This window comes from Bipolaris victoriae (genome assembly GCF_000527765.1).
Source record: "Bipolaris victoriae FI3 unplaced genomic scaffold scaffold_1, whole genome shotgun sequence".
Taxonomy (NCBI): domain Eukaryota; kingdom Fungi; phylum Ascomycota; class Dothideomycetes; order Pleosporales; family Pleosporaceae; genus Bipolaris; species Bipolaris victoriae.
The window spans coordinates 384096-407872 of record NW_014575391.1 but is presented as its reverse complement, the minus strand read 5'-3'; the positions used below and the strand labels follow the sequence as shown (position 1 = coordinate 407872).

The window sequence follows — 23777 nt, the reverse complement described above, 5'->3', positions numbered from 1 at the left end:
TCGGTTCATTGCTGACGACATAGCCGCTACTTTTGGGATGCTTCTTAAGAAAGGAGATCCTAGTGCTCACGAAGTGAGTTGAGCATTCATGATGCTCCCACAACTTAATGGTGCAATACTGATCGTGAAAGAAGAGACTGTGATGGTCCATGTGAGGACTGTGTGTTTGCATTGGACACGCAGATTCCGAAAACCCCCGAATTGAAGATGGCTGATGTGCACATGACTCTTTTGAATGCCAACGGTGCAGACAAACCAAACGGGCCGGTTACCTCACCGACGTTTGAAGTATTCTAGAGCACATGCTACAATAACCACTCAAACATCCCGCTCAAAGCTATCCCCTGAGGTCTGGAGTGTGGCTGTCAATTGGGAAGTACATCCGTTATTCTGTGCGGGCTAATCTTAGTCCATGTGAGAAAAAGGAAAATGGTAAAAAAATAAAAATGGAAAGCCCCGAGGAGATGTCTCAGAGAGTGGTGCGGTAGAAAAAGCCGATATCTCTGGATTTTCCCAAAATCATTGCAAATGATAGGTCCACTGACAACTGTGTGATCAGCAGCTCAGGAAAAAAAATCCTAAGTGGACCTTTTCTATTAGTAAATGCACATCCAACCCCACACGAAGTATTTTACATCTGTATAACTAAAACTCTATAGATCCTTCAGTTTTTATCGAGTCAATCAACCTCCAAATTCAGACAACTTTTGCATTCTCTCTAACACCGCATTTTCGGTTCTATTTCCACGCTAGTATTGTACTTGCATAATTACAAGATCGATCGTTTTTCGAACCAAACATACCGCTAGGGCGGTGTAGTTTCACTTCCGGTCTATAGAATTAGGCGGTGTGTTAGTGCTGCTATGGTATGGTGTTCCGAAGGAGCTATCGACTATCTCAGATATTACTACGATATTACACATCACGAAGCCGCGAATCTGAAAAAAGAAAAGCAGCCAAACATGAATTTCTTTTCGGCCGAGAAGATCCCGACGGCCCGCTTAGCTCTGAATATATTACTAACAATAAATCTGTGTTGCAAATACGGAACATGTATTATAAATGTTGGTTTCACAACCATCAGCATTGTTTGTCTAATACACCCGCGTGAATGGTGCATAGACCTAGGCCGATCTGGACTAGACTTTTCAATCTGCGACCAACGATTGCGCATGTAAGATTCCCACACCCCTCCCTTGGGCTGACTTGCCTCCTGCGGGGACAGCGACACGTGTACAAGGTGTGATGGTTAGTTGGACAAATGACGCATTCCTGTGAGGCATTTGCATATGCATATGTATTATTATTGTTTTTTCTCCCTCGAATTTCGAGCAAATATTCAAAGAACAATGCAGATTATTCGTCTCTTTCGGAGAATTCGCAGCCTTGCTGCAAGGAAACCCAAGGAACCGAAGAAGACGAAGCAAAAGACCCTGGGAGTATGGCTATCCCTCAATGAATCACTGACCGTTTTCGACGAAGACACTCGCTTCTGGTGGGAAACGACCGGGCCCATCCTTGCGCGCATGATGGAATTAATTGGGTACGATCAAGATACACAGCATAAACATTTGCTGTTTTACTACATGTATATTCTACCAGCTCTTGGTAGAAGACCCTCACTCGAAGGCCACCCAAACGGATGGGAAAGCTTCATGACGGATGACTGCTCCCCTCTTGAATTGAGTTGGGAATGGGGAATGTCAGCCGGGGAGTCACGCGTTCGCTTCTCCATAGAGCCAATCGGAAAACATGCGGGTAACTCAGCCGACCCGCTGAATGAGAAGATGGTATTCCAACTTATAGATACGCTCCGGCCAGCGTTCCACAAGAGTCTGGACCTGACCATTTTCGACGCGTTCTCCGAGGCTCTCACCACAACCCACAAAAAGCTCGACACAAAACACATTTCGGTAAACGGGCGATCGCAGCACTTTGTTGCTTTCGATCTCGATGTCGGAACTCCCTCCTTGAAGGCCTACTTTATCCCTGGCCTGAAGGCAGTCGAGACAGATACGCCGGTTCCCGAACTGGTGGTCCAAGCAATCGACTCATGCAAGGCGCATCTTGGACCCGTTTTCATGAACAACTTTCGCAGGTTCAACTCCGACCTGACGACATTCTCCAAAACCAGTCCAAGTCGTCCCCAGATCGAAATCATTGGCATCGACTGTGTCGTCCCCGTCAAGTCACGAGTCAAGATCTACCTCCGTCACAGAGAAACATCTTTCGACAGCGTATGTCGAATGCTTTCACTGGGTGCCAGTAAGCCTCTCAACCCCACTTCATTAGCTAGCTTGCGCGAATTGTGGTCTTTGGTCCTTGGTCTGCCAGAATACTTTTCCTCGGACCAAGAATTGCCGAACGTCCCACACCGGACCTCGGGTATCCTCTACTACTTCGAGATCAAACCGGTGTCACACGATATAGTTCCAAAAGTGTATATTCCTGTCCGTCATTATGCCAAAAACGATCTCTCCATTGCCCAGGGGTTGGCCACGTACTTTGAGCGTCGCGGACAGTCGGCGATGGCGGATAAATACGTCCAAGCACTTTCGGATATCTTGTAAGTATGCATGTAGAGCTTCTGCTTTCACAACTAACCGTGATTGTAGTTCACATAGATCTCTCGACTCTGAACTTGGTCTGCATACCTATATCACATGCTCGTTCAAGAAGACAGGGCTGTCTGTGACGTCGTACTTCAACCCGGAGATCTACCATCCAAATCGGTACATCTCATGAGTGTAGTGTGAGGCAGTCTGTTCCATATTTCTCTTTCTCAGTTTGTACTTTCCTATGTTGAGAATATCTCCATTTCAACCCCAGGGTTGGTTTTTCTTTGAGGCCCATATATCTGAATAGTTGCATAGCGGATGGTGTTACATAACGGACGTGGCATAACGGATGGTGTTACAAGCTCTCTTCATTTAATTCACATAGTCTTTCTAGTCTCTGCATCAAATTTCTTCATGTTGACATCGTAGTATACCGTGCTGTAGACGGTGCGCGAGACTGTAGTATATGGGCATTGGACTACGCCACTCTTTGACGTGAAAGTCGTTGGGATATATCCCGATACGTATGAGTAGTGTGTTAGAATTTAGGATAATGTTTATCAAAATTGAGTTGTACACTATATACAGATTGTTGAAATCAGTTGTGGCTATTCCACGACTAACACTAAATGCAAGCGCCCAGTGCCAGATGTATACCCACACGACATCACTTCCAAGAAAGATGCTCGTGTGACTCTGATGTCAAAATATACCCTCTAAGCAACCTAAAATGAGCATCACACCGTCTTTTAGATCGTGATGACATGCTTCCGAATACGAAGGAGATGATTACAGCTGATGCGGTCGTTGCAAGCTACAGGGGAGAAGCAGGGATGACCGTTGTACGGCTTAGCAAGCGTACTATTTAGTACTACACTAAACTTTCCACGCTTTAGGTCTTACAAAAGGCCCTGCGATTTCTGCATGTTCGATCTGTCCACGTGGAGCCCCAGATGCTAGATTCCTCAACAATCCGGGCTCTCCTGTGCCGTGCACCGTAGTAGCCGAGGAACCGACAAATTGCGATGGTAGGAAAATCCGGAACATATTCGCATGATGTAGGCAGTTAAAACACGACGTCAACTAATAATTTAGCATAATTCAAGAAGGCTAGTTTTACTACTAGCGCGGTAAATCAGCGCCAAGCGTAAGCTGTATGTGGATCGGAATTTTTACTGGCAAGGCGCTATCATACGCAGGGCACTGTACCGTTACCCACTAAACAACAACTCCCCTCGAACAAAATCAGCAACGTAGATGGGTAGCAGGATGATAACCTAGTTGAGCGAGAAAAAAAATCACTACGTCTTATAAAGTTTAATGATCCGAAACAACCGCAACTCAAAACCCAAAATAATCACCCAACCAACCACCACATGGAATCTCACATCCACACCCGTTATCCAAAAAAAAACCTCCTTTCCATACAATCCCAAATACTACCCTCACAAGTCTTTAGTCCAAACCGCACCAACCTATTCACACTAACCCTCCATCCCATTTCGCATTTCCCATCTTTCCTGCAAGAACTCGGTAACCTCGGGCCGCGCCCACAAGCCCCGCACGTACTCGCCGCACACGAGTCGACTTCGACCCTTACCACATTATTGCACTAAACGCAAAACAGTTGAACCAAGCAACCTGACACACTTTCCCTCATGTCACTACCGCTTTTGGTAGTCGAGCGTGCGGAGAACCGAGGGATTGCAGTGATGCTTCATACGATGCTGTATGGGAAAGGGTGGAGGGAGCAACGTCGTGATTACTGTTCTGAGAAAAGGAGTATTTAAAAAGGACAGTATATAATGTAATTTATTCTAAATAAATATAAACGCGTGAAGAACATTTGAGACTTCGTCGTTTTTTGCTGCAGGACAAGAGAAGGGAAAAAGGTAGTAGTTGAAGTAGTGCTACTACAACATCTCCACGCGATACAGACGTCTAACACATCTCTAGGTGAACCTGATACCTAGCTACTACTTCAAAGTTAAAAGCAACAATGCCCATAAAACCCCGCTTCACCATCCCTGTCCCCCAAGTCTCCCTCCCAACCTTCATTTTCGACTCTCCGAGCGATCCGCTGCCCAAAACACCGATTCTCATCTCCGCTGCGAACCCAGAGTCGCATTTCCTCTCGCTACACGGCCACCGGCAGTATGCAAAGCGCTTCGCATCGGGTCTGCTGCGCGCAGGATTGCAGCTGGGGGATCGCGTGCTACTCTTCTCGTCGAACACGCTATTCTTCCCTGCTGTGTTAATGGGTACGATAATGGCTGAAGGCATCTTCACAGGCGCGAATCCAACCTATGTAGTGCGGGAGTTGGCATATCAACTACAAGACAGCGGGGCACGGTTCCTAATCTGCGCAGAAGGCAGTCTCGACACGGGGATCGCAGCCGCGAAAGAAGTCGGGTTGAGTGCGGATCGTATTTTTGTTTTCGATGATGGAGCCGCGACGTTTGAAGGTAGAAAGGTGGAACGCGACTCGGAGCTGGGACGCATTCGGCACTGGACGGAACTGCTAGATACACCGGAACGAGGCGAAGCATATACTTGGCCGGAGCTGCGCACCGCAGAGGAGCTGGATCGCGTTGTTGCGCTGAATTACTCGTCAGGCACGACGGGCATGGCGAAAGGCGTGATGATTACGCATAGGAACTACGTTTCGAATTGCGTTGCGCAGTTGCAAGTTCCACAGCAACAGGAGGGATGGGAAGAGTTGCGGCCGCGAAAAAGGTTTCTCATCTTCCTGCCCATGTACCATGCCATGGCGCAATCCTGGTTCGGCATGTGCGCCCTGAAGCTGCGGGTCCCAGTGTACATGATGGCCAAGTTTGATCTGCTGCAAATGCTAGAGTACGTGCAGAAATACCGGATTACGGATCTCGTCTTGGTGCCGCCCATCATTGTACTTATGGCCAAGCACCCTGAAACCAAGAAGTTTGACCTGAGCTCAGTGGAGGAAGTAAACTCTGGCGCTGCTCCTCTCGGTGGCCAAATCAAACAAGAGTTTGAACGTCTTTGGCCACCAGGCAAGATCAGCGTCAGAAATGGGTGGGGCATGACGGAACTCACAACTATTGGCTGTAACCACTATCCCTCGATACAGTATCCCAGTTCCTCCGTAGGGGAACTGTATCCGAACATCGAGGCGAAGCTTGTCTTGGATGATCAGGGCAAGGTTGAAGCTTCTCAAGGTGAACAAGGTGAACTCTGGGTGCGTGGCCCCAATATCATGAAGGGGTACTGGAAGAAGCCCGATGCGACAAAGGAGACCATCACACCAGACGGATGGTTGAAGACTGGAGACGCAGCATACGTGGATGCCAATCAGCACTTTCATATCGTGGACAGAAAGAAGGAGTTGATCAAGGTCAAGGGACTACAGGTTGCGCCCGCTGAGCTGGAGGCATTATTACTAGATCATCCTCAGGTACAAGATGCTGCTGTCATCGGAGTACAGGCGTAAGTTTTGCAGTCACATGTAGGCACACCTGCTAACCATGGTCAGTGAGGGTACTGAATTGCCACGCGCATACATTGTGCTTCGGTCTTTGGCTGATGCCACGCCGGAAATGGCGGAAAATATCAAAGCATGGCTGGCGGAGCGTGTTGCGAAGTACAAGCGGCTAGAAGGCGGCGTGCATTTTGTCGATGCAATACCCAAGAACCCGTCTGGCAAGATTCTGAGGAAAGAATTGAGGAACAGGGCTGCGCCGGAAGACCCCAAGCCGAAGCTGTAAACAGCTGACTGTACATATGTATCTGTCTCTGCCTATACAGACCATCGTGATTTTGGAACAAATATCAATTAGAGTCTTGTTTTAGCGTGAACCTGCGTTGCAGTGCTGATCAAGCCTGTCTCATAGGGCTCAAAGAAGGCCCCAAGTCGCTGCCATGTCCTCAAGCCATGGCGTCATGTCTGGTAGCCTTTGAGTGACTTTAGTGCTGAAATTGCGTGTCCTCTGCTGCTTCGGTATATACATGCAGCGGCATCCGCTCATGACTGTCATTTCCGTAATCTACCCTGCATGGGCACCTGCAAACGCTCTAATTGCTTCGCTCTCCGCCCTTGGCTGCCCTCAGCTCATCCATCTTCTTCACGCGCTCCTTGAACTCCTCGTACTGGCATTTCTCGTACGAGTGTCGCTCATTCTGTCCAACGTAGTCAGTCAGTCTGCGGTTCCCCCACGTACACGGAAAATGGGCTTTTGCGCACCTCGCACTTCCATGGTAGGTAGTACTCCTCGTACCGACACCGATTCAGCGGAATCAGAAGGTGTGCGCATGAATCTCTGTAGGGTAGGGGCAGCTTAGCAGCACTCATCTCCTCACGGGTAGCCTCTGTGTAATTGTCAGTGTCTGGTATGCGGAGCCAATTACGGCTGGATGCGTGGGCGCACTCACTCCGGGGCTCTCCGAGACCGATGGCATGCTTGATGGATTCTGTAACAGTCATATTGGCGGCCCAGGGTGGTGTTTGTCGTCAATGGCACGCAGGACGAGGGGAAAGTGGTGGGCGGGAGCGTCGTTTGCGGGCGAGGTTGCTGAGGTTCACTGCGGTCGGCAAAGGGAAGCTGCCACCGCCCGACCCCGATGCTTGGCAGGGCAGGGCAGGCGCGACCGCGGCCCTTGCAACGCGACTTCCCCCCAGGTCTGACGCGAACCGCAGACACGCCTTCACGAAATCACTTGACACGCCTGCAAGACGCCGCTTGTGCTTTACTGAATGGTGAAAATGCCCCCGGCGCCCGATGGCAAAATATATTCGGCGACCTACAGTAATGTGCGTAGCGACAACCCGCCCTCTGCCTGTCCAATGTCCCTCGATGCTACTTGACTGCCACAGCTACTACCATCACACCACCTCGGCCTCCCTGCTAACACTCGCCCCAGGTCCCCGTCTATGAGTGCAATGTCAACGGCCACCATGTCATGCGCCGCCGTGCCGATGACTGGATCAATGCTACACACATTCTCAAAGTAGCCGACTATGACAAGCCGGCGCGAACCCGTATCCTGGAGCGCGAGGTGCAAAAGGGCGTGCACGAGAAGGTGCAGGGTGGATATGGCAAATACCAGGGCACATGGATACCGCTCGAGGAGGGGCGCGGGCTCGCGGAGCGTAACGGCGTACTGGACAAGATGCGCGCCATCTTCGACTATGTGCCAGGTGACAGGAGCCCGCCTCCTGCGCCCAAGCATGCTACGGCTGCGTCAAATCGCATGAAGCCACCCAGGCAAACGGCAGCAGCGGTGGCTGCGGCGGCTGTAGCTGCGGCGGCTGCTGCAGCTGCGGTTGCGAATCACAATGGTAAATTTGTCCATTTGCTTGAATCTATCCAGTCTCCTGTCGATGCAACCATGTGAGAGAATTTGCGCTGATGTATTGTGCAGCACTCATGAGCAATTCGCGGTCGCAAGCCAGTGAAGACCCGTATGAAAACTCGCAGAGGTCGCAGATCTACCGTGAGGACACACCGGACAACGAGACGGTGATTTCGGAGTCGATGCTGGGCGATGCTGATCTCATGGATATGTCGCAATATTCGGCCGACGGTAACAGAAAGCGGAAGAGAGGGATGGACCAAATGTCTTTACTAGACCAACAACACCAGATATGGGCCGACCAGCTACTGGATTACTTTATGCTACTGGACCATGAAGCAGCCGTGTCGTGGCCAGAACCACCGCCAAGCATCAACCTAGACCGGCCGATTGACGAAAAGGGACATGCGGCGATGCACTGGGCAGCGGCCATGGGTGACGTTGGCGTGGTCAAGGAGCTGATACATCGAGGAGCACGTTTAGACTGTCTGTCGAACAACTTGGAGACGCCTCTGATGCGCGCCGTCATGTTCACCAACAACTTCGACAAGGAGACGATGCCGAGCATGGTCAAGATATTCCAGCAAACGGTGCACAGGACAGATTGGTTTGGCAGTACCGTTTTTCACCACATTGCAGCGACTACGAGCAGTTCAAACAAGTATGTTTGTGCAAGATGGTATCTTGACTGCATCATCAACAAGCTCTCAGAAACGTGGATACCGGAAGAAGTCACGAGGCTTTTGAATGCAGCGGATCAGAACGGCGACACAGCCATTATGATTGCTGCACGCAACGGTGCGAGGAAGTGCGTGCGAAGCCTGTTGGGACGAAACGTAGCAGTGGACATTCCGAACAAGAAGGGCGAGACTGCCGACGACCTGATCCGAGAGCTCAACCAAAGACGACGTATGCATGGCCGAACGCGACAGGCCTCGTCATCGCCGTTTGCGCCAGCACCAGAGCACCGACTGAACGGACATGTTCCCCACTTTGACGGTGGGCCACTGATGTCGGTACCCGTGCCTAACATGGCAGTCCGAGAGTCAGTGCAGTACCGGTCACAGACTGCTTCACACTTGATGACCAAAGTAGCGCCCACGTTGCTGGAAAAGTGCGAGGAACTAGCGGCGGCATACGAGGCAGAGTTACAAGAGAAAGAAGCAGAGTTTTTCGACGCCGAACGTGTGGTCAAGCGGCGGCAAGCAGAACTAGAGGCTGTACGGAAGCAAGTAGCGGAGCTGCAGAGCATTTCAAAGGGGCTACATATTGATCTCAATGACGAAGAGGCGGAGCGGCAACAAGAAGATGAGCTGCGGCTCCTGGTGGAAGAAGCAGAGTCGCTTTTGGAGATTGAGCAAAAGGCGGAGCTGCGGCGACTGTGCAGCAGCATGCCGCAGCAAAACAGCGATAGCTCGCCAGTGGACATTACGGAGAAGATGCGTCTGGCGCTGCTGCTGCACCGAGCACAGCTGGAGCGGAGAGAGCTGGTCAGAGAAGTGGTGGGCAACTTGAGCGTGGCGGGCATGAGCGAGAAGCAGGGCACGTACAAGAAGCTGATTGCAAAAGCACTAGGGGAGCGGGAAGAAGACGTTGAGTCGATGCTGCCCGAGATCCTGCAGGAGTTGGAAGAGGCAGAGACGCAAGAGCGGGCCGAAGGACTGGATGGTAGCCCGGTGTGATTCGAGCAACTTGGTCAAATGTCTGCCACCGACGTTTTTGATTCCCCCGGCGCATTCTTTCTTGGTTGTTGGGCTATGATTTAGTGAGGACGGATAGGGTAACGAGCACTTTACGACTGAGATAACAGAACTGCTAGTTCCTAATGGACGCACGGAATCGTGATCACTTTTGTTTCTGTTATCGGTCATGCTGTCATTGTTGGGCTTCAGCACATAGGAGTACGTCGAAAATAACCTGCTGGAGTCCCCCACGGGGCTTGGAGGCTGCTTCTATCTATCTGTACTAGGGCAAGCAAGTCACTTGATGGTGCATGAGGATGCAGAGTCTGGTCATCTGAGAGACGCGGACAGCAGGCAAGGCCGCTCGTGAAGCTGGGTTGTGATTCGACTATGCATGCAGCTAAAGTATGACGTGATGACGCCGGACAGCGGCATGGCACGTCAAATTGCCAAGGGGTCTGGAGGACGAAAACCCATCCAAAAGGCGGCTTGTGGTGTTTGTATAGGGTAAACGATGAGTAACACGATGGAAAATACAGCTCGACGCAGACTTGGCTGAGACGGGGAGATTGGATGCGAGGGAAAAGACGCGTAGGCGGCAAGTGGGCTCAGCTGCGATTGGGCCGTGGGGGAGGTGGAGAGTCAGGTCAGCGGAGTTTGCACGGAGGTTACGGCATGCAGGGGGCTTGGCCGTGTTGCAGTAGTACGCGGCTGCGATGCCACCAGGCACCTGAAGACAGATATCGCCAGTCGCCAGTCACGACTACTAAGCATTTGACGCCTACGCCGGACCCAAGCAAATCAATTCCCAGAAAAAGACACCGCCACACCTTTCCCCCCCCCCCCTGGTCACCTCCCACGCTGCAGCCCCCCAGGCCCACTCACCCATCACCTGCCACTCGGCGCGGCCTCTTGCTCTGCCCAACAACCGCCTTATATGCCTGAGTCGATCCCTCTACGCAAGAAACCCCCAGCAACTCCTCGTGCCCTCGCCCACACCCTCTCCGACGACTTCAGCCTCGCTCCCGCCTCCAACGCGCGCCATCTCTCGCGCTCACGCTCCTCCTCACGACAGCCGCGCAATCCGGCCCGAGACTTTGACGATTGGGATGACCACGACCCAGCCATGCCCTCCGACCTGAGACCCTCCCTCGAGCGCCCCGATGGCCGCGCCAACTCCCCTCTGCTGGGGCGCAAGACCGAGGACGATACCGTCGACGAGGGTCTGTTAAGCAGGAGCACACACCACTTTCACGAGCGAGACCCAGAGACACAGGCAAAGCTCGAGACACGGAGAAAGTACACGTATGCTGCTTTCCTGCTGGCCCTGAGCCTGATCAGCTTCACTGTGCAGACAGAGACGGCCGTGTACATCCAGCACCAGCTCAAATGGGAGAAGCCGTATTGCATGCTGTACATGACCCACGGCTCCTGGGTTGTGCTGTGGCCTGCAACTCTTGCCCTGCTCCGTCTCCAGCATTGGAGCGAGCCCTGGCCGACGTTTTGGCGCAGACACGTCCACATTCTGCGCCAGACGGCCCTCATGGTCCAGCACCAGACGCTCCACCCCACGCCTCGGCAATCCCAAGTCTCACCCGTCCAGTACATGATGAAGATGACTGCTTTCATTACATGTGCTTTGACTCTTGCAGGAGGCAGTTGGTATGTCGCCGTTAACATGACGACTGCTAGCGACCTGACGGCCATCTACAACTGCTCTGCCTTCTTCGCCTACGCCTTCAGCATCCCCATCCTCCATGAAAAGGTGCGCGCCAGCAAGGTCCTGGCCGTCGCCATTGCCATTGCCGGTGTCTTTGTTGTGGCATACGGTGACCAGGCGCCCGCAAAGCACGGCTCCAAGTCTGGCGGCGGGGCCGGCGGTGACAAGGCGCCGCCTTCACAAGAAGCCGAGAACCGCGCTTTTGGCAACTTGGTCATTGGCGTTGGTAGCGTCTTGTACGGTCTCTACGAGGTCTTATACAAGCGGCTGGCTTGTCCACCCGAGGGCGCTGCACCAAACAAAGGCGTCATCTTTGCAAATCTGTTTGGCAGCTTGATTGGCGCATTTACCTTGAGTGTGCTGTGGATTCCATTACCATTGCTCCACTGGATGGGCTGGGAAATATTCGAGCTGCCCAAGGGAGAGCAAGCATGGATGATGGCTATTAGTGTTTTGGCAAATGCCAGTACGTCTCCTTCTCTTTTCCTTTGTTCCAGCTTTTCCAGACATATTTGCTAACTTTTACAACTCTAGCCTTCTCTGGCTCTTTTCTCGCCCTCATTTCCCTTACATCGCCCGTCCTCTCTTCGGTCGCAGCACTTCTTACTATTTTTATCGTTGCGCTAGTCGACCAGTTGCTTCCTCCGCCACTCAACTCGCCACTTACGCCCGCCGCTATTGTCGGCGGTCTTTTAATCATTGGGGCCTTTAGTCTCTTGTCTTGGGCTTCGTATAAGGAAATGGATGAGGAGCGGAGGCATAAACTTGAAGAGGCTCCTAGCGAGTTGGACGATTAAGAAGGGGAGGCTCTTTGTTTTCTTCTATTGGCGTCTTAAGAAAAAGAAAGGGCGGCTGTATCATGGATTCGGCAGTTGCACTTCCACCTATACTTCCTTTCGATCCTCCTTTTTCTTGGCTTCACAACAAGGTCATTCGCTTATCGGGCCTTTGACCGGTTTCTTGAATCTTGGCCGCGACGTTTTTTGCATCTTCAGGCATTGTTTTGCAACTAGGAAATTCGCTCGATAGACTACTTATTTTTTTTCTATATCTCTTTTATCTACTAGGCGGTAAAGCAAAGGTGGCGGTGTGCAGCATTTGACGAGAAAGAGCATTGTTGGGTTACCCGTTGGCAAATCTATTAGAAGGGCGTTATCCATGGCGTTTCCACACCGGTGCAGACTGAGAAGTCTTGCTGTCTTTCTGTTTTTCAAAAATCCAAAGCTTGGTCCATCTCCGGGGTGTTTTTTCTATCGTGTCGAGCGAGCAAGATGTCGGGTCAGAGGATCACAAAAGAGTGTTTTTAGGAAATCAAGGTAGACATTACTATTGAAAAAAGGGGTTGACAATATAAGATTCTAGAAGAAATCTAGATAAAGATAAAGGTTGTTTAAAGACTTGATAGGCCCAACGGGGATACAAGACGAAGATATAGCATGTCTCTATTCTCACGTGAGGATAAGCATGGGATGCAAAAGAGTGGTATGACTGAAGGGTAATAGAGGCAACAGCGCATACGCTAGCCATCAGACAACGTTCGCGAAGTTTCGATACACTGCCCTGCAGTAAATGTCAAACCCTTGGTGTGGCATCGCAACGGCGTAGGGTGGCGCCCTGACCCGCTCCTCTCCTCTACCTTGGATACATCAGCATCATAGTACAAGCACATATCTTCAACCTGAACATACTCACTACAGCACCATGACACAAACACAACCCGCCGCACCGCCCGATCTCAGCGCCAAACTCCCCAAGCTCATTCCACGCAGACGCGCCACCACGACGCGAGAACCGCCTTCTGCCCCTCCCCCGCCGACACCCTCGCTCCCCGCGCCCCCAAACCTAGCGCAGCACACATACATCCACCCGTCGCGCCGCATCCTCAGTCCACAAGACCACGAGCTCTTCCTGCACAGCGAAACATGCACGCTCGTCGAAGCCTTCATCTTCGGCATCGCCGACGCCGTCCGCGATAGAAGCATATCGAGCGTGCGCGACGGCTCCGAAGCAAGCACAACCATCAAAACCATCGTCTCGATCCTGCGCTCCGCCGAAGAAATCCTTTCAATATGCCCGCCTGAAGACACGGGCTCGCGCTTCGGAAACCCCATGTTCCGCTCTTTCCTCGACGAGCTCGAAAAGGCACTGCCGGCCTGGCACGAGCAACTCGGTCTACACGACGCCGCGCAAATCGATGAAGTATCAACGTACCTCCGCCACTCCTTTGGCAACCGCCAACGCATCGACTACGGTTCAGGACATGAACTCAACTTCTTCCTCTGGCTCCTGTGCCTCAATCGCCTGGGCTACCTGCCCCCAGCTACCTTCCCCGCCTTAGCCCTCGTCGTCCTCCCTGCATACCTGCGCCTCATGCGCCGCGTTCAAGAAGCATACTACCTCGAGCCCGCCGGCTCCCACGGCGTCTGGGGCCTCGACGACTACCAATTCCTGCCCTTCCTCTTCGGCGCAGCACAGCTCCTGCACCATCCGTACATCACGCCGAAATCCATCCACAACGCGCTGGTGCTGGAGGAGGAAGGCAAGGAGTTTCTGTACCTTGACCAAATTGCCTTTGTGAATAGCGTCAAGAATGTCGAGGGACTGCGCTGGCATTCCCCTATGCTGGACGATATTTCCTCGGCCAAGAATTGGGCAAAGATTGAGGCCGGCATGCGCAAAATGTTTCGCAAGGAAATTCTCGAAAAGTTGCCGGTTATGCAGCATTTTTTGTTTGGCAGCTTGGTGCCTGCCGTTGAGGGCATGAGTGTGGAGGATGAGGCGGATAAGGAGAAGGAAGACGAGGGCGCCGAGGGAGGCGAGGTACAAGTGTTTGATGATGAGGCTGGCAAGAGACATGTGCATGCGAGTGTGGGTTGGGGCGACTGCTGTGGTATTCGTGTACCAGCGGCTGTAGGAGCAGAGGGCGAGGCAAGGAAAGGTGGTGCGAGGGGCTTGAGGAGAGTGCCGTTTGATTGAGAGACTTGTATATGGCATCAAGTAGACTGGCGTTTTTTTTGTGTTGATACGAATACCCAAAAGAAAGAAAGAAAGAGAGAAAGATACAGACGGCATATCACCTTAGCATAGACATATTCATGAAAACAAAAAACCTCCAAATCCAACAATTAAGTATTCATTCTAATTTCCCTTTAATGTTGCATATTTCGTGGTATCAATGCCTCCTTCTGTCTCTCTCTTCTTCCTCCACCATTTCCCTTCCATATCACCCACAAAAAAAACTTTATTTCTTACTCAACTCCTTCTCGATCTCGGCCTTGAGATCCTCGGGCTTCTTGGTACTCGCCCAGCGTCCCTTGACCTTTCCATCGCGGCCAATGAGGAACTTTTCAAAGTTCCACTTGACACGCTTGAGGCCCATGAGGCCGGGCTTTTCGTTCTTGAGCCATTCAAAGGCGGGGTCTGCGGTTGCGCCGTTGACCTATTCATATAAATATCAGCCAAACCGTCTCCAGCGTATTCGGTTTTTCCCATGTCTACGCGTGACAAGCAAATACGGTAGCGGCACCATGAAGGAGAGGGGAAGGAACGAGGGGAGTACATACATCAATCTTTCCCAGCACCGGAAAACTAACACCATAATTCACCTGGCAAAACTCCTGAATCTCCTCATTTGTTCCGGGATCCTGACCGCCGAACTGGTTGCAAGGGAAACCAAGAATCTCAAAGTCATCCGGGTATTTGGACTTGATGTCCTTGTAGAGTTTCTCGAGGCCTTCGAATTGAGGGGTGAAGCCGCACTTGGAGGCCGTGTTTACAACGAGGACGACTTTGTTGGAGAGTTGGGAGAGGTCGTAGGGTTGGCCCTTTTCTGTGGGTTGTCGTTGTTAGTCTCTTTTTTAGGGGAAGAGCCTTGAAGGGGGAGGGTGGCGTGAGCGTGAGGGGAGAGGACGGAAGGGCAAGGGAGGAAAGAGGAGATTGTGTCTATTTTCGCAGTGACGAAAGAGGTCTATTTCTCATCTCCATCGAGGTAAAATAGCAGAGAGGGAGAGACAGAGGGCAACTCACTATCCTTGGGCTTAAACTCGTAAAAGCTCGTCGCAGAAGCCATGGTCGCGTATTCTCTTCTCGTCCAGCTCTTAGCAGCAATACTACTTCTCTTGTCGTAAATCTCGAGCAATCGTACAGCGCCGATACGTGGTGCAGCAAAAGTCGTCGCAGTAGAGTTAGCTGTAGAGGTAGCAGCAGGCCGATGATGCAAGGTTAATAAGCCGGGCTCGCTCGCAACAAGCTCACGACGCGGGGCAGTGCTCAAGCTTCTCGCCCCTCGCCGGATTCCTAATCCCACTCCACCCGCTGCCGCCGCCGCTCTGCACCACCACATCCACCGGACATGTGACACCACCGCCGCCGTCGCCGCCATACCAGCCGCACCACCCTCGGGCATCCTTCCCAACACCACCATACTGTTACTTTTCGCTATTCCAAAACCTGCACTGTAATCACCACTGACTTCCGGGGGTGGAGGGAGCTGAATCGAACTGCTGATGGCGGCGGTCCGGACCCTTCTGGGCTGACAAAAAAAAGGTGGGTGATTCCTCCAAATGACCCGTTCGGACGGTTTAAACAAGCACGCAACACGCACGGTATTGGGGGTGTGTGCGTGACGGAACACTGCGATGGCGCTTACCCCCCGTCCGAAAAAAATGAAGAATAAGTCGGCCGAGGTATTATCGGCTAGGGAAGAGGGAAAATGCAGCAGACCTGACTGACTCTCCGTCTCTCTCTCTCGATGCAGTACGTGCGTACGTGCGAGTCTCGCAATGTTGGCTGACTCGGCTTGCTGGTTGCAAGGGCTGGCTACATAGTTTTTACGTGCGTAGTATGGAAGCTATGTAAACAAGCGGTATGCATGCATGTAACGGACTAAAAAGAAGGCGTGATAATTTGGTCGTGCAACTTTGATCCTGGCGCGGAGTGAATGACGTAGGGAGGGCTGGTGATTGATTGCTGCATTAGGGCCGAGCCTTGGACAAAAACCTTGCTGGGCGATAAGCTGGGATTCGGTCCGACTGCGTGCGCTGCATGCATGTGGGGAGAGGGGAGGGGCACTAGAGGGGCACACTCATCTGGTGAGAGACTGAGGTTCACACATTAGGATACAGCACACTGAAGCTTCGCTCTCATAACTCATGTGCAGTGGATGAGGATTAAACAAACAAACGCCCCTCTATTAAATATACAGAGTACAAGAGGAGGAGGGGCCACCAACTTCCGCAGAGCGGGCAATGATGGCCAATACAAGACTGACCTCTCTGAATGGTCGCCTCCTCCCTTCCCGATCCTAGTCTAGATGCCATTTCGACGCCGTAAATACAGTAACAAGAAAGTACAAAAACTACAGCCTGATGACAGGCTCCTCCGTTAACATCAGATTAATCAAATCTCGCATATCGACCAAGACTCATGCCAACCATATTGCAATGAGTAAGGACCACAGTCCATCTCCCCTCAAGGGGGTTCTCAGCTGTCACCTTAACGGCAGACCAGCAATCCTTCGGCTTCCGAGTCCACGGCTGGGACAAAATCCTTGGGCTTTATGCATCCTGTGGCTTGTATCCGGCAATGTTCATCCATCCAGGGTCATGGGCATCCAGAGACTTGTGGCAAGTCTTGATCCTTCATCCGCTAGGCATGCGGGAATCCCATCCGGCTTTTGAAGAACGCGGAAAAGCAAAAACGCAAAAGTGCATGTGTTGAAAAAAGAGCAATAGCAGAGGGGTCCTTGGGTAAACGACAAACCTACTTGGGTGCGTCACGGCAGACCGACTCTACCAGACGTATCCTTCCTTCAGCCACCGAAGACATCTCGGTACTGAGTGCAAATGTCGTGGAGGCCGACAACCTCCTTTGTCAGCTGGATATCGTCACCGAGGTCGCTTGGGTTGCTCAGGTTGGTGAGCACCTCGATGATGTGCTGCTTCTTGGCAAGGAACTCCTTAGAGAGCGCCTCGCGACGTTGCTGGCGCTGTTGCTCAGCAGTGAGCTTCACAACCTTGGCACGCTTCTCTCCAGACTCCTCGGCAGACGCCTTGCGCTTGCGCGACGAAGACTTGCGAGTAGCTTGTCCCTGCACAGGTGGCGAGGGCTCAGTGGTGGGGCCATCGTACTGGTGCACTCGCTTCATGTGGTCAAAGAGGTTGTAGCGACGAGGGAAGCCGTGACCAGGCACAGCTCTCTCGCAGTCCCTGAAGTGGCACAGGTGTGGCCGGGCGCCGTGACCGTGCATACCGTGTGCCTCGCGCTCGTGGCGGAGAAGGCATGCAGTAGAGGAGAACTGCACACCAACGCAGGTCTTCTTGTTGCAACGGAAAGGCTTGAGGTGAGAGTCGACGTACTTGCTAGAAACAGTTTAGACACATATCATATAGTAGGACAGATGGCAGGGAACGTACTCGTAGTTGCACTTCAAAGCAGTTGGCTTGTGGCTGCATCCGGCCTTGCCCTCCTCGGGGCAGTGGTACTTGCCATCCTTGTCTGGCGTTTGTTGGTATAGTGGGTGGCTGCGGGCAACCTTTGTGCGCTCCTCCTCGAGCTTGGTGTCAGCGGCCTCAGACTGAGAGAGTGTGTCTTCATGTCCGTCGAGCGACTGAGGTGCAGATGCTGCCTTAATGTCCTCGTTCTCATTGCTTTCAAAGGTGTTAGCGAACATACTTGATGAGAGGAAAAGGATATCTACCGAGACTCGGCAAGTCTTGACTGGTCAAGGTCGACCGTAGGGAAGTGTACACTGGTGGTGCTAGTAGGGGTAGCGACGAATGCACCAAAGGTCGAGTCCTGTGTAGATGCTCGCCTGGACTCCTGCTGGAAGCCGTATGATGAGTAGCGTGCAGCAGCAGGGCGCTCAGAGGCATCGAGGGAAGCATTCTGCCAGTTGCGCTGAGAAGTGGGGGTGCTGAACATGGCATCGTTGGTGTTGTGTGATGGCCATGACGAGAATGGGAAAGTGTTGTTCTGGAACTGGGCATCGGCACTTGGCCAGTGCGGCGAGCCGCTGATGGAGGAGGGTGTGAATCGTGTCATGTTCGATGTTGTGTACTGGGTGTAGTCCTGAGCAGTAGAGTAATTAGCATAAGCGAGGGGACCCTCCGTGGGTTCCCATGATCCGGAAGTGGATGTTTGTTGCACGTGGCTCATGTCCAGGGTGTCCGGGAAAGCACTGAAGTTGTCCGAGCTCATTGTCGGTGAGTAAATGTCGCTGCCAACAAAGTGACTGCTCATCTGGCTCTCCTGGCGGTTCATCTCTGGCTTCCTAGGTCCGCGCCGGCTGGCGCCGCTCTGGCTCTGGTATGCGCTGTCCATGCTGCACTCAGAAACAGTATCCTTCAGTTCAAAGAAGTCTGATGTGCTCATGTCCTGGAAATCTGAAGAGAAAGGAAAGTCCGGTGCGGAAACAACAGGTGCAGGGATCTCCTTTCTCCACTCAGTGATGTTTGAGATGTAGAATGCGGGCTCCGGTGGTGAATCGAAGAAAGAGTCGCTGGACGCCAGAGTCAGTACCAAACACACGTTCACGGCAAACCTGAATGATAAAAGAACAATTGAAGACAAAGGAAAACGCCATGTTAGTACAGTAGCCAGAAGGAAACCTGTGCAAAGCTTCACGTTAGCAAAGATCAGTAGACGGGAGACATGGTGGTGAGCACGCACCTCAAGGAGCCAGTAGGGTCAGCATCATTGGCCATAGCATGTCCAGGTTGACGTATCCATGTTGGGTCCAGAGTGATTTGACCAGTAACATGATATTCTCAGGTCGAGTACTTAGCAGGTGTCCAGATCCAGTAGAAGCAGTTCACAGAAAAACAGGGCAGCTCATCCAGAACAACAGGTGCTCCTTTGACCACACTCAAGTTAGTTTTCGATCAATGGGTCGGTAAGGGTAGGCAGACTCTAGCCCATGTACGTACTTCATGTCCGACCAAAGAATCTCCATACCCATGACCGTGGCCGGTCTGGGCTAGCGCATCCAGAATATGGTCCGGCACGTGATCTTACATAAAAGTCACGTGTTCCATGGGGCGATCCTTGGTACATGGTCCATGGCTTGGCGTCCTTTGGGAAAGCGTACACTCCTTATTACCAGTAGTCTGTCGTTTAGCCTAGTTGAACAGCAACAGAGAAGAACGACATTGTCGGAAGGTGCCTACGTAATCCTGACGGCGATGCAGGGTTGCATGCCGTTTGTCGCACAAGAATTTTGATCCAGTGTGGTGTTGGGCATCAATAGCGAGGATCCACTCTCGTATGTTCACCGCCGTTTCGAGAGCTCTGCATTTTAGCTCTGAATCGGGGGCATCGAGGCCTCGTGATTGTCGTTTCTACAAACACTGCAAGGGCAGTGTGCTACGTGTCTCGTATCTTGGGAAGATTGTCCTTGGGGAAAATGTGGTCCTGGTAGAACTGAAGAAAAGTGGCCTTGTGGTTGTCCTTTACCGGGGCGGTAAATCCTATGGAAGGTATCCTGTGGCATCCTTTGGGAGATCCATCTGGGGCTGTAGTGGCGGCGAACAAAAAGAGAAGAGTCAAAACAGTAGGAAAGAAACACATGATTGTAACAAGACAGGCGGTAGCAAAACGGTAAGACTGAAAGGAAAAAGGTGAAGGTCAAAGCAAAACAAGTTGGGGGAGAAAACCGTTGGGCAGTAAGTACCTGGATAGGGCTCCGTCTGGGCTCCGAATTGTCATCCTGAGCAAGGGCTCTTGTTTTTTTGATAGTGTATGTGTCGTATTGGACAGATCAAGCAAACGTCGCAAAGAAAGATTGCTAATGTAGCTTGTTTGCAGCGCGATGGCAGTGGTTGAGAGTAAAAGCTGTGGTGTTGAGGAGGAAAGAAGGAAGCGAGAGAGCTGAGAATATGCAGGCGCGGACTTGGGTTGCTGACGGGATGGTGGCTTGGTTTGAGTGCCAACGCATAGGAGAAGGCCCCACACACAAGTGCCGCGAGCAAATGTCTTCGGCGGTTTGGAAGCCAATGGGATGAATTTGCGTGCGTGGCCGGGTTGGGAGAGATGCACTTCTTATCACTCCGAGTCAAGCGCTAACGTCACAGACTTTGCGCTCGGTTCACGAGTCACCCTTGGCCGCTCTCGCGATTCACAAGCGCTGGACGGGCTTCCGTGTCGGCGTAATACTCTGCTCCTGTCGCTCGCGGGTCGCAATAGGGGATGCTAAATTGAAATGCCGCCAGGGGCCCGTCGGGGATTACAGAGGGAGCAGTGATCATCACGGGTGGCAGCCAACCGCGTGGCCGGAGGGACGACGCGATACTACCGTCACACCTGCAAATTCAGGGAACCCGCCAGCCGAACGCGCACACACTGTGGATGCACCCCTCGTCTAGCTCTGCGATCAACAACCACAAAACCTGAACTGCCTGAACTGTGCCGAGGCCATGCTTGCGAACCATTTCAGAAAGAAAGAAAAACAAAGCATCGGCGGGCTGAGCTTTGCGCAAAATGCGGCAACACGAGCGCTGGCGCAATAATGCCAACCGTCGTTTTTCTATTGATATGCCACAGGCCAGCGGGATACCGGCTGGGTGCTCCCTTCATTCCGCCCCATCCGCAGGGTCCGGCACACCAGTCCGCCAAATTTCATTTCCCCTGGCCGTCCATGATATTGCAGTTGCAATTGCACTCTGTGCACACAGCGGCCAACTGGCCATGCTTCACAACATACACACACACACACACACACACACACACATACTTACTTGAACACCTGCATGCATACTTACCGTCATACTATATGTATGTACGCACACTGTACATACATATCTATGCACACTTACGTCCGCCTGACCTGAGCAAACGACCAAAATCATCATGTGATGCAGACGTAGGCGGCGGCCACTGGTCCAAGGGAAACCATGCACAGCGTACAACAGCATGCAGCCGTGATATACCGTCAGTTCTTCATACCACGCCCTTATTGGCAAACGCCGGCCATCCTCCTTGACCTATAGCACAGTGCTCAAGGCAACGTGGCTCGTTCGCAGAGAAGTCTATTCAGAGTCAGAACATGTTGTAACAGCAAGCGGCCAATGGCACAAGTTGGGATGGTGGCTGTGATCAGATAGGAGCGAAAGACAATGCTATTTGGTTCCTCAGTGTCCTTTGGACTAAGATGAACTATGCTTTAAAAATGTGGTATCATCATGCAAGGGGATGGGATTGTTGACAAGTGTCACGTACCTTTGCTGGCCAATGCCATCGTTGCTGCAAAGCTGCAGCGAGACTGCACCACAAAACTTGATCTGATGCCAATGTCGAGGCAGTGTGATTTGAGTTGCACCAAGACAGTTTGCGCAGCATGCGTCGGATGGCGCATTAAAGGGCGGAGGGCAAGTCGTGACACGTGCGGCGGCTAGAAAAATATTCCTCACCGGCCCGGCTGTTGTGTATCCGAAAGATCTGCATCAGTAGCTATCGTTGCAAATGCGTCTCTCTCAGGAGACAGCACGCAACCTGTTAACGGCTGGAGGCGGCAAAACTCTAAAAAGCGGCAACCGCTGCACATGCCAGAAATACGAGGTCGACGGCTCAACGCTGTGTCGAGTCCGGCAGAATTCGCTGAAGTCTGCCCCAAGGTTACCTTGCTTGAGGGTTGAGGAAGAGATTGCTCTGCTGTGCGAGCGCGAAAGACATTGTCCCTCGCTTAGCAAAAGCGGTAACGCGCGCTTATTTGTCAGCCACTGACGTCAGGGCTCTCAGAGCAACAGACGCAGACGGCGTTATTCTTCACTCAGCCGCCGACTTGCAATTCCTTAACCACAAGCCATGTCCGCCGGCACTGGCCATACTTACTACGAAATCAACGACAATTTCCAAACACATGACATCAACGATACCGAGATACGGCACCTGCGCCCGTGCAAAGCTTGGCTGAATGCCGTCGGTGGAAGCTTCTCGATGGTGTCATAGCGTGCCTACAGCGTTGTGCATCCAGGAAAGGGTCCCAGTAGCTTTACTTCAAACACATGGTCGAATCCCCCGTTGTTGTACTACCCAAAGATCGACAGGCGTACCTAATAGCGGTCGGTCCATGACGAGCGGCGCGATCTGCTTACAAAAACTAGTGCGATCGATACCCCTTCCCCGACTGCGCCTCAATACCCCTTAGGATGGACAGAGCCGAATCTGTCATTGAGGTTGATGGACCCTGCACGCCGTCTTCGACGCCTCGACTATCGTCCAAGATCGATGTCACGTGCAAACAAACGGCCTGGCTAGCATCCACGCTTTAGATCATCAAGCCGCGTCAAGTGTGGATAAATCAGCAGAATATGATTCGCTGCAGAACTCTGATTAGATTTGGCCAGCAGAAGCAAGTGCAGCATAGCGCCGTTTGCTTGCCATTCATGTCATCGTTACAGACGTTCAGGGTCCAAACTGCACTGTCAAAATGCGGGGGAGGGCTAGACCCTCACTGATTGGTACGATCATGTATCGTCTGCGTAATGGTCATGCCACATGCGATCGTGTGCTCGACAGTATGGAACTGAGGGGGTATTTATCAGCAGTTTGCATTCCCATTTTCAAAATGATTCATATTTGCAATCTACTCTCAATCACCACATCCAAGTCCAATTTCAACTTTACATACGATTTCTATTCATATCAAATATCAGACATGTCTTCCCCAATCAACAAGGTCTTTGGCAATGATGCCACCCCAACCATGCCTGAAGCCCCAAAGCAAAACAACGACCGCCGAGCGTCTGATGCCTCTGTCGGATCTGAGTCTTTCTACAATGGACGCCGAAGGGTACGTTGAATACTTGGCTAATTGAGCAGCCGTGACTGACATTGTGTAGTCTTCGGCAGCCCAGAGATTTGGAAACCTAGAGGCTCTTAAGCGTCGTCAGGATGAGGAGAGCCTGGCTCGAAGACAATCCTTCCATGATGCATATGGAAAGCCCGGCATCATCGGTACTTGGTGGAACAAGTATGATTCTCAACTCATCGAGTGCTTCCAAATGCAATACTAATTGTTCTCAGCTTCACTCGTGGACCTCTTCAACCCACTACACAGTCGCAGCAATCGAAGGGCGGATCATCATAAATTTTTGCTTGTTTCAGTGTGTGACATGGTAACGAGATGAGATGAGTGTTTATGAAGCCAGGGGCCAGAAGGCAAACATGGTTTGCTCAAAGAGCAGAGGATCAAAAATGATGCGACATAGCGTTCTCGCAAACATGTATTATACCAGTATGATGTAAATTCAAAGACAAACAACATACAAATGAGCCTAGGGATTGAATTGATACATGTGATGATACGTGAGATCTGAGATGTGGGCTGCGGCTGAGCGTGGGCCAGTGCGGGGAAGGCCCACCAAGTTGCTATTGGTTGTTGTGAAAGTGACGTTGTGGCTACATGCACCAAATATCCACGAACGAACACCTTTCTTCATTACCACTTTTCGTCCTACTTGCTGTTGCCTGATCTGTTCCGCTGCTACTATAGTA

General features: G+C 51.8%; 9 protein-coding genes across 9 annotated transcripts; 6 read left to right on the top strand and 3 right to left on the bottom strand.

The window, feature by feature from the left end:
- Positions 1 to 1349: 1349 nt before the first annotated feature.
- On the top strand, positions 1350 to 2745 carry COCVIDRAFT_84538 (hypothetical protein; the record flags this gene model as incomplete). The annotated part of the gene is made up of 2 exons (XM_014706917.1): positions 1350 to 2566; positions 2616 to 2745. The coding sequence occupies 2 exons, from the start codon at positions 1350 to 1352 to the stop codon at positions 2743 to 2745; spliced, it is 1347 nt and encodes a 448-aa protein (XP_014562403.1).
- A 1812-nt stretch (positions 2746 to 4557) lies between these two features.
- On the top strand, positions 4558 to 6301 carry COCVIDRAFT_21847 (hypothetical protein; the record flags this gene model as incomplete). The annotated part of the gene is made up of 2 exons (XM_014706790.1): positions 4558 to 6023; positions 6070 to 6301. 2 exons carry the CDS (start codon positions 4558 to 4560, stop codon positions 6299 to 6301), a joined length of 1698 nt encoding a protein of 565 aa, XP_014562276.1.
- A 307-nt stretch (positions 6302 to 6608) lies between these two features.
- Positions 6609 to 7017, bottom strand: COCVIDRAFT_84466 (hypothetical protein; the record flags this gene model as incomplete). Its single annotated transcript, XM_014706916.1, has 3 exons — positions 6609 to 6713; positions 6778 to 6902; positions 6966 to 7017. The coding sequence occupies 3 exons, from the start codon at positions 7015 to 7017 to the stop codon at positions 6609 to 6611; spliced, it is 282 nt and encodes a 93-aa protein (XP_014562402.1).
- A 279-nt stretch (positions 7018 to 7296) lies between these two features.
- Positions 7297 to 9568, top strand: COCVIDRAFT_84556 (hypothetical protein; the record flags this gene model as incomplete). Its single annotated transcript, XM_014706915.1, has 3 exons — positions 7297 to 7344; positions 7455 to 7872; positions 7956 to 9568. 3 exons carry the CDS (start codon positions 7297 to 7299, stop codon positions 9566 to 9568), a joined length of 2079 nt encoding a protein of 692 aa, XP_014562401.1.
- A 1126-nt stretch (positions 9569 to 10694) lies between these two features.
- Positions 10695 to 12085, top strand: COCVIDRAFT_84445 (hypothetical protein; the record flags this gene model as incomplete). Its single annotated transcript, XM_014706914.1, has 2 exons — positions 10695 to 11754; positions 11823 to 12085. 2 exons carry the CDS (start codon positions 10695 to 10697, stop codon positions 12083 to 12085), a joined length of 1323 nt encoding a protein of 440 aa, XP_014562400.1.
- A 904-nt stretch (positions 12086 to 12989) lies between these two features.
- On the top strand, positions 12990 to 14264 carry COCVIDRAFT_84043 (hypothetical protein; the record flags this gene model as incomplete). The annotated part of the gene is made up of 1 exon (XM_014706913.1): positions 12990 to 14264. One exon carries the CDS (start codon positions 12990 to 12992, stop codon positions 14262 to 14264), a length of 1275 nt encoding a protein of 424 aa, XP_014562399.1.
- A 265-nt stretch (positions 14265 to 14529) lies between these two features.
- On the bottom strand, positions 14530 to 15357 carry COCVIDRAFT_21843 (hypothetical protein; the record flags this gene model as incomplete). The annotated part of the gene is made up of 3 exons (XM_014706789.1): positions 14530 to 14727; positions 14852 to 15117; positions 15315 to 15357. The coding sequence occupies 3 exons, from the start codon at positions 15355 to 15357 to the stop codon at positions 14530 to 14532; spliced, it is 507 nt and encodes a 168-aa protein (XP_014562275.1).
- Positions 15358 to 17097: 1740 nt separating this feature from the next.
- COCVIDRAFT_84419 (hypothetical protein) lies at positions 17098 to 19239 on the bottom strand (the record flags this gene model as incomplete). Its single annotated transcript, XM_014706912.1, has 4 exons — positions 17098 to 17647; positions 17702 to 17935; positions 17986 to 18786; positions 19214 to 19239. The coding sequence occupies 4 exons, from the start codon at positions 19237 to 19239 to the stop codon at positions 17098 to 17100; spliced, it is 1611 nt and encodes a 536-aa protein (XP_014562398.1).
- Positions 19240 to 22938: 3699 nt separating this feature from the next.
- On the top strand, positions 22939 to 23370 carry COCVIDRAFT_21841 (hypothetical protein; the record flags this gene model as incomplete). The annotated part of the gene is made up of 3 exons (XM_014706788.1): positions 22939 to 23073; positions 23123 to 23253; positions 23307 to 23370. 3 exons carry the CDS (start codon positions 22939 to 22941, stop codon positions 23368 to 23370), a joined length of 330 nt encoding a protein of 109 aa, XP_014562274.1.
- Positions 23371 to 23777: the final 407 nt, after the last annotated feature.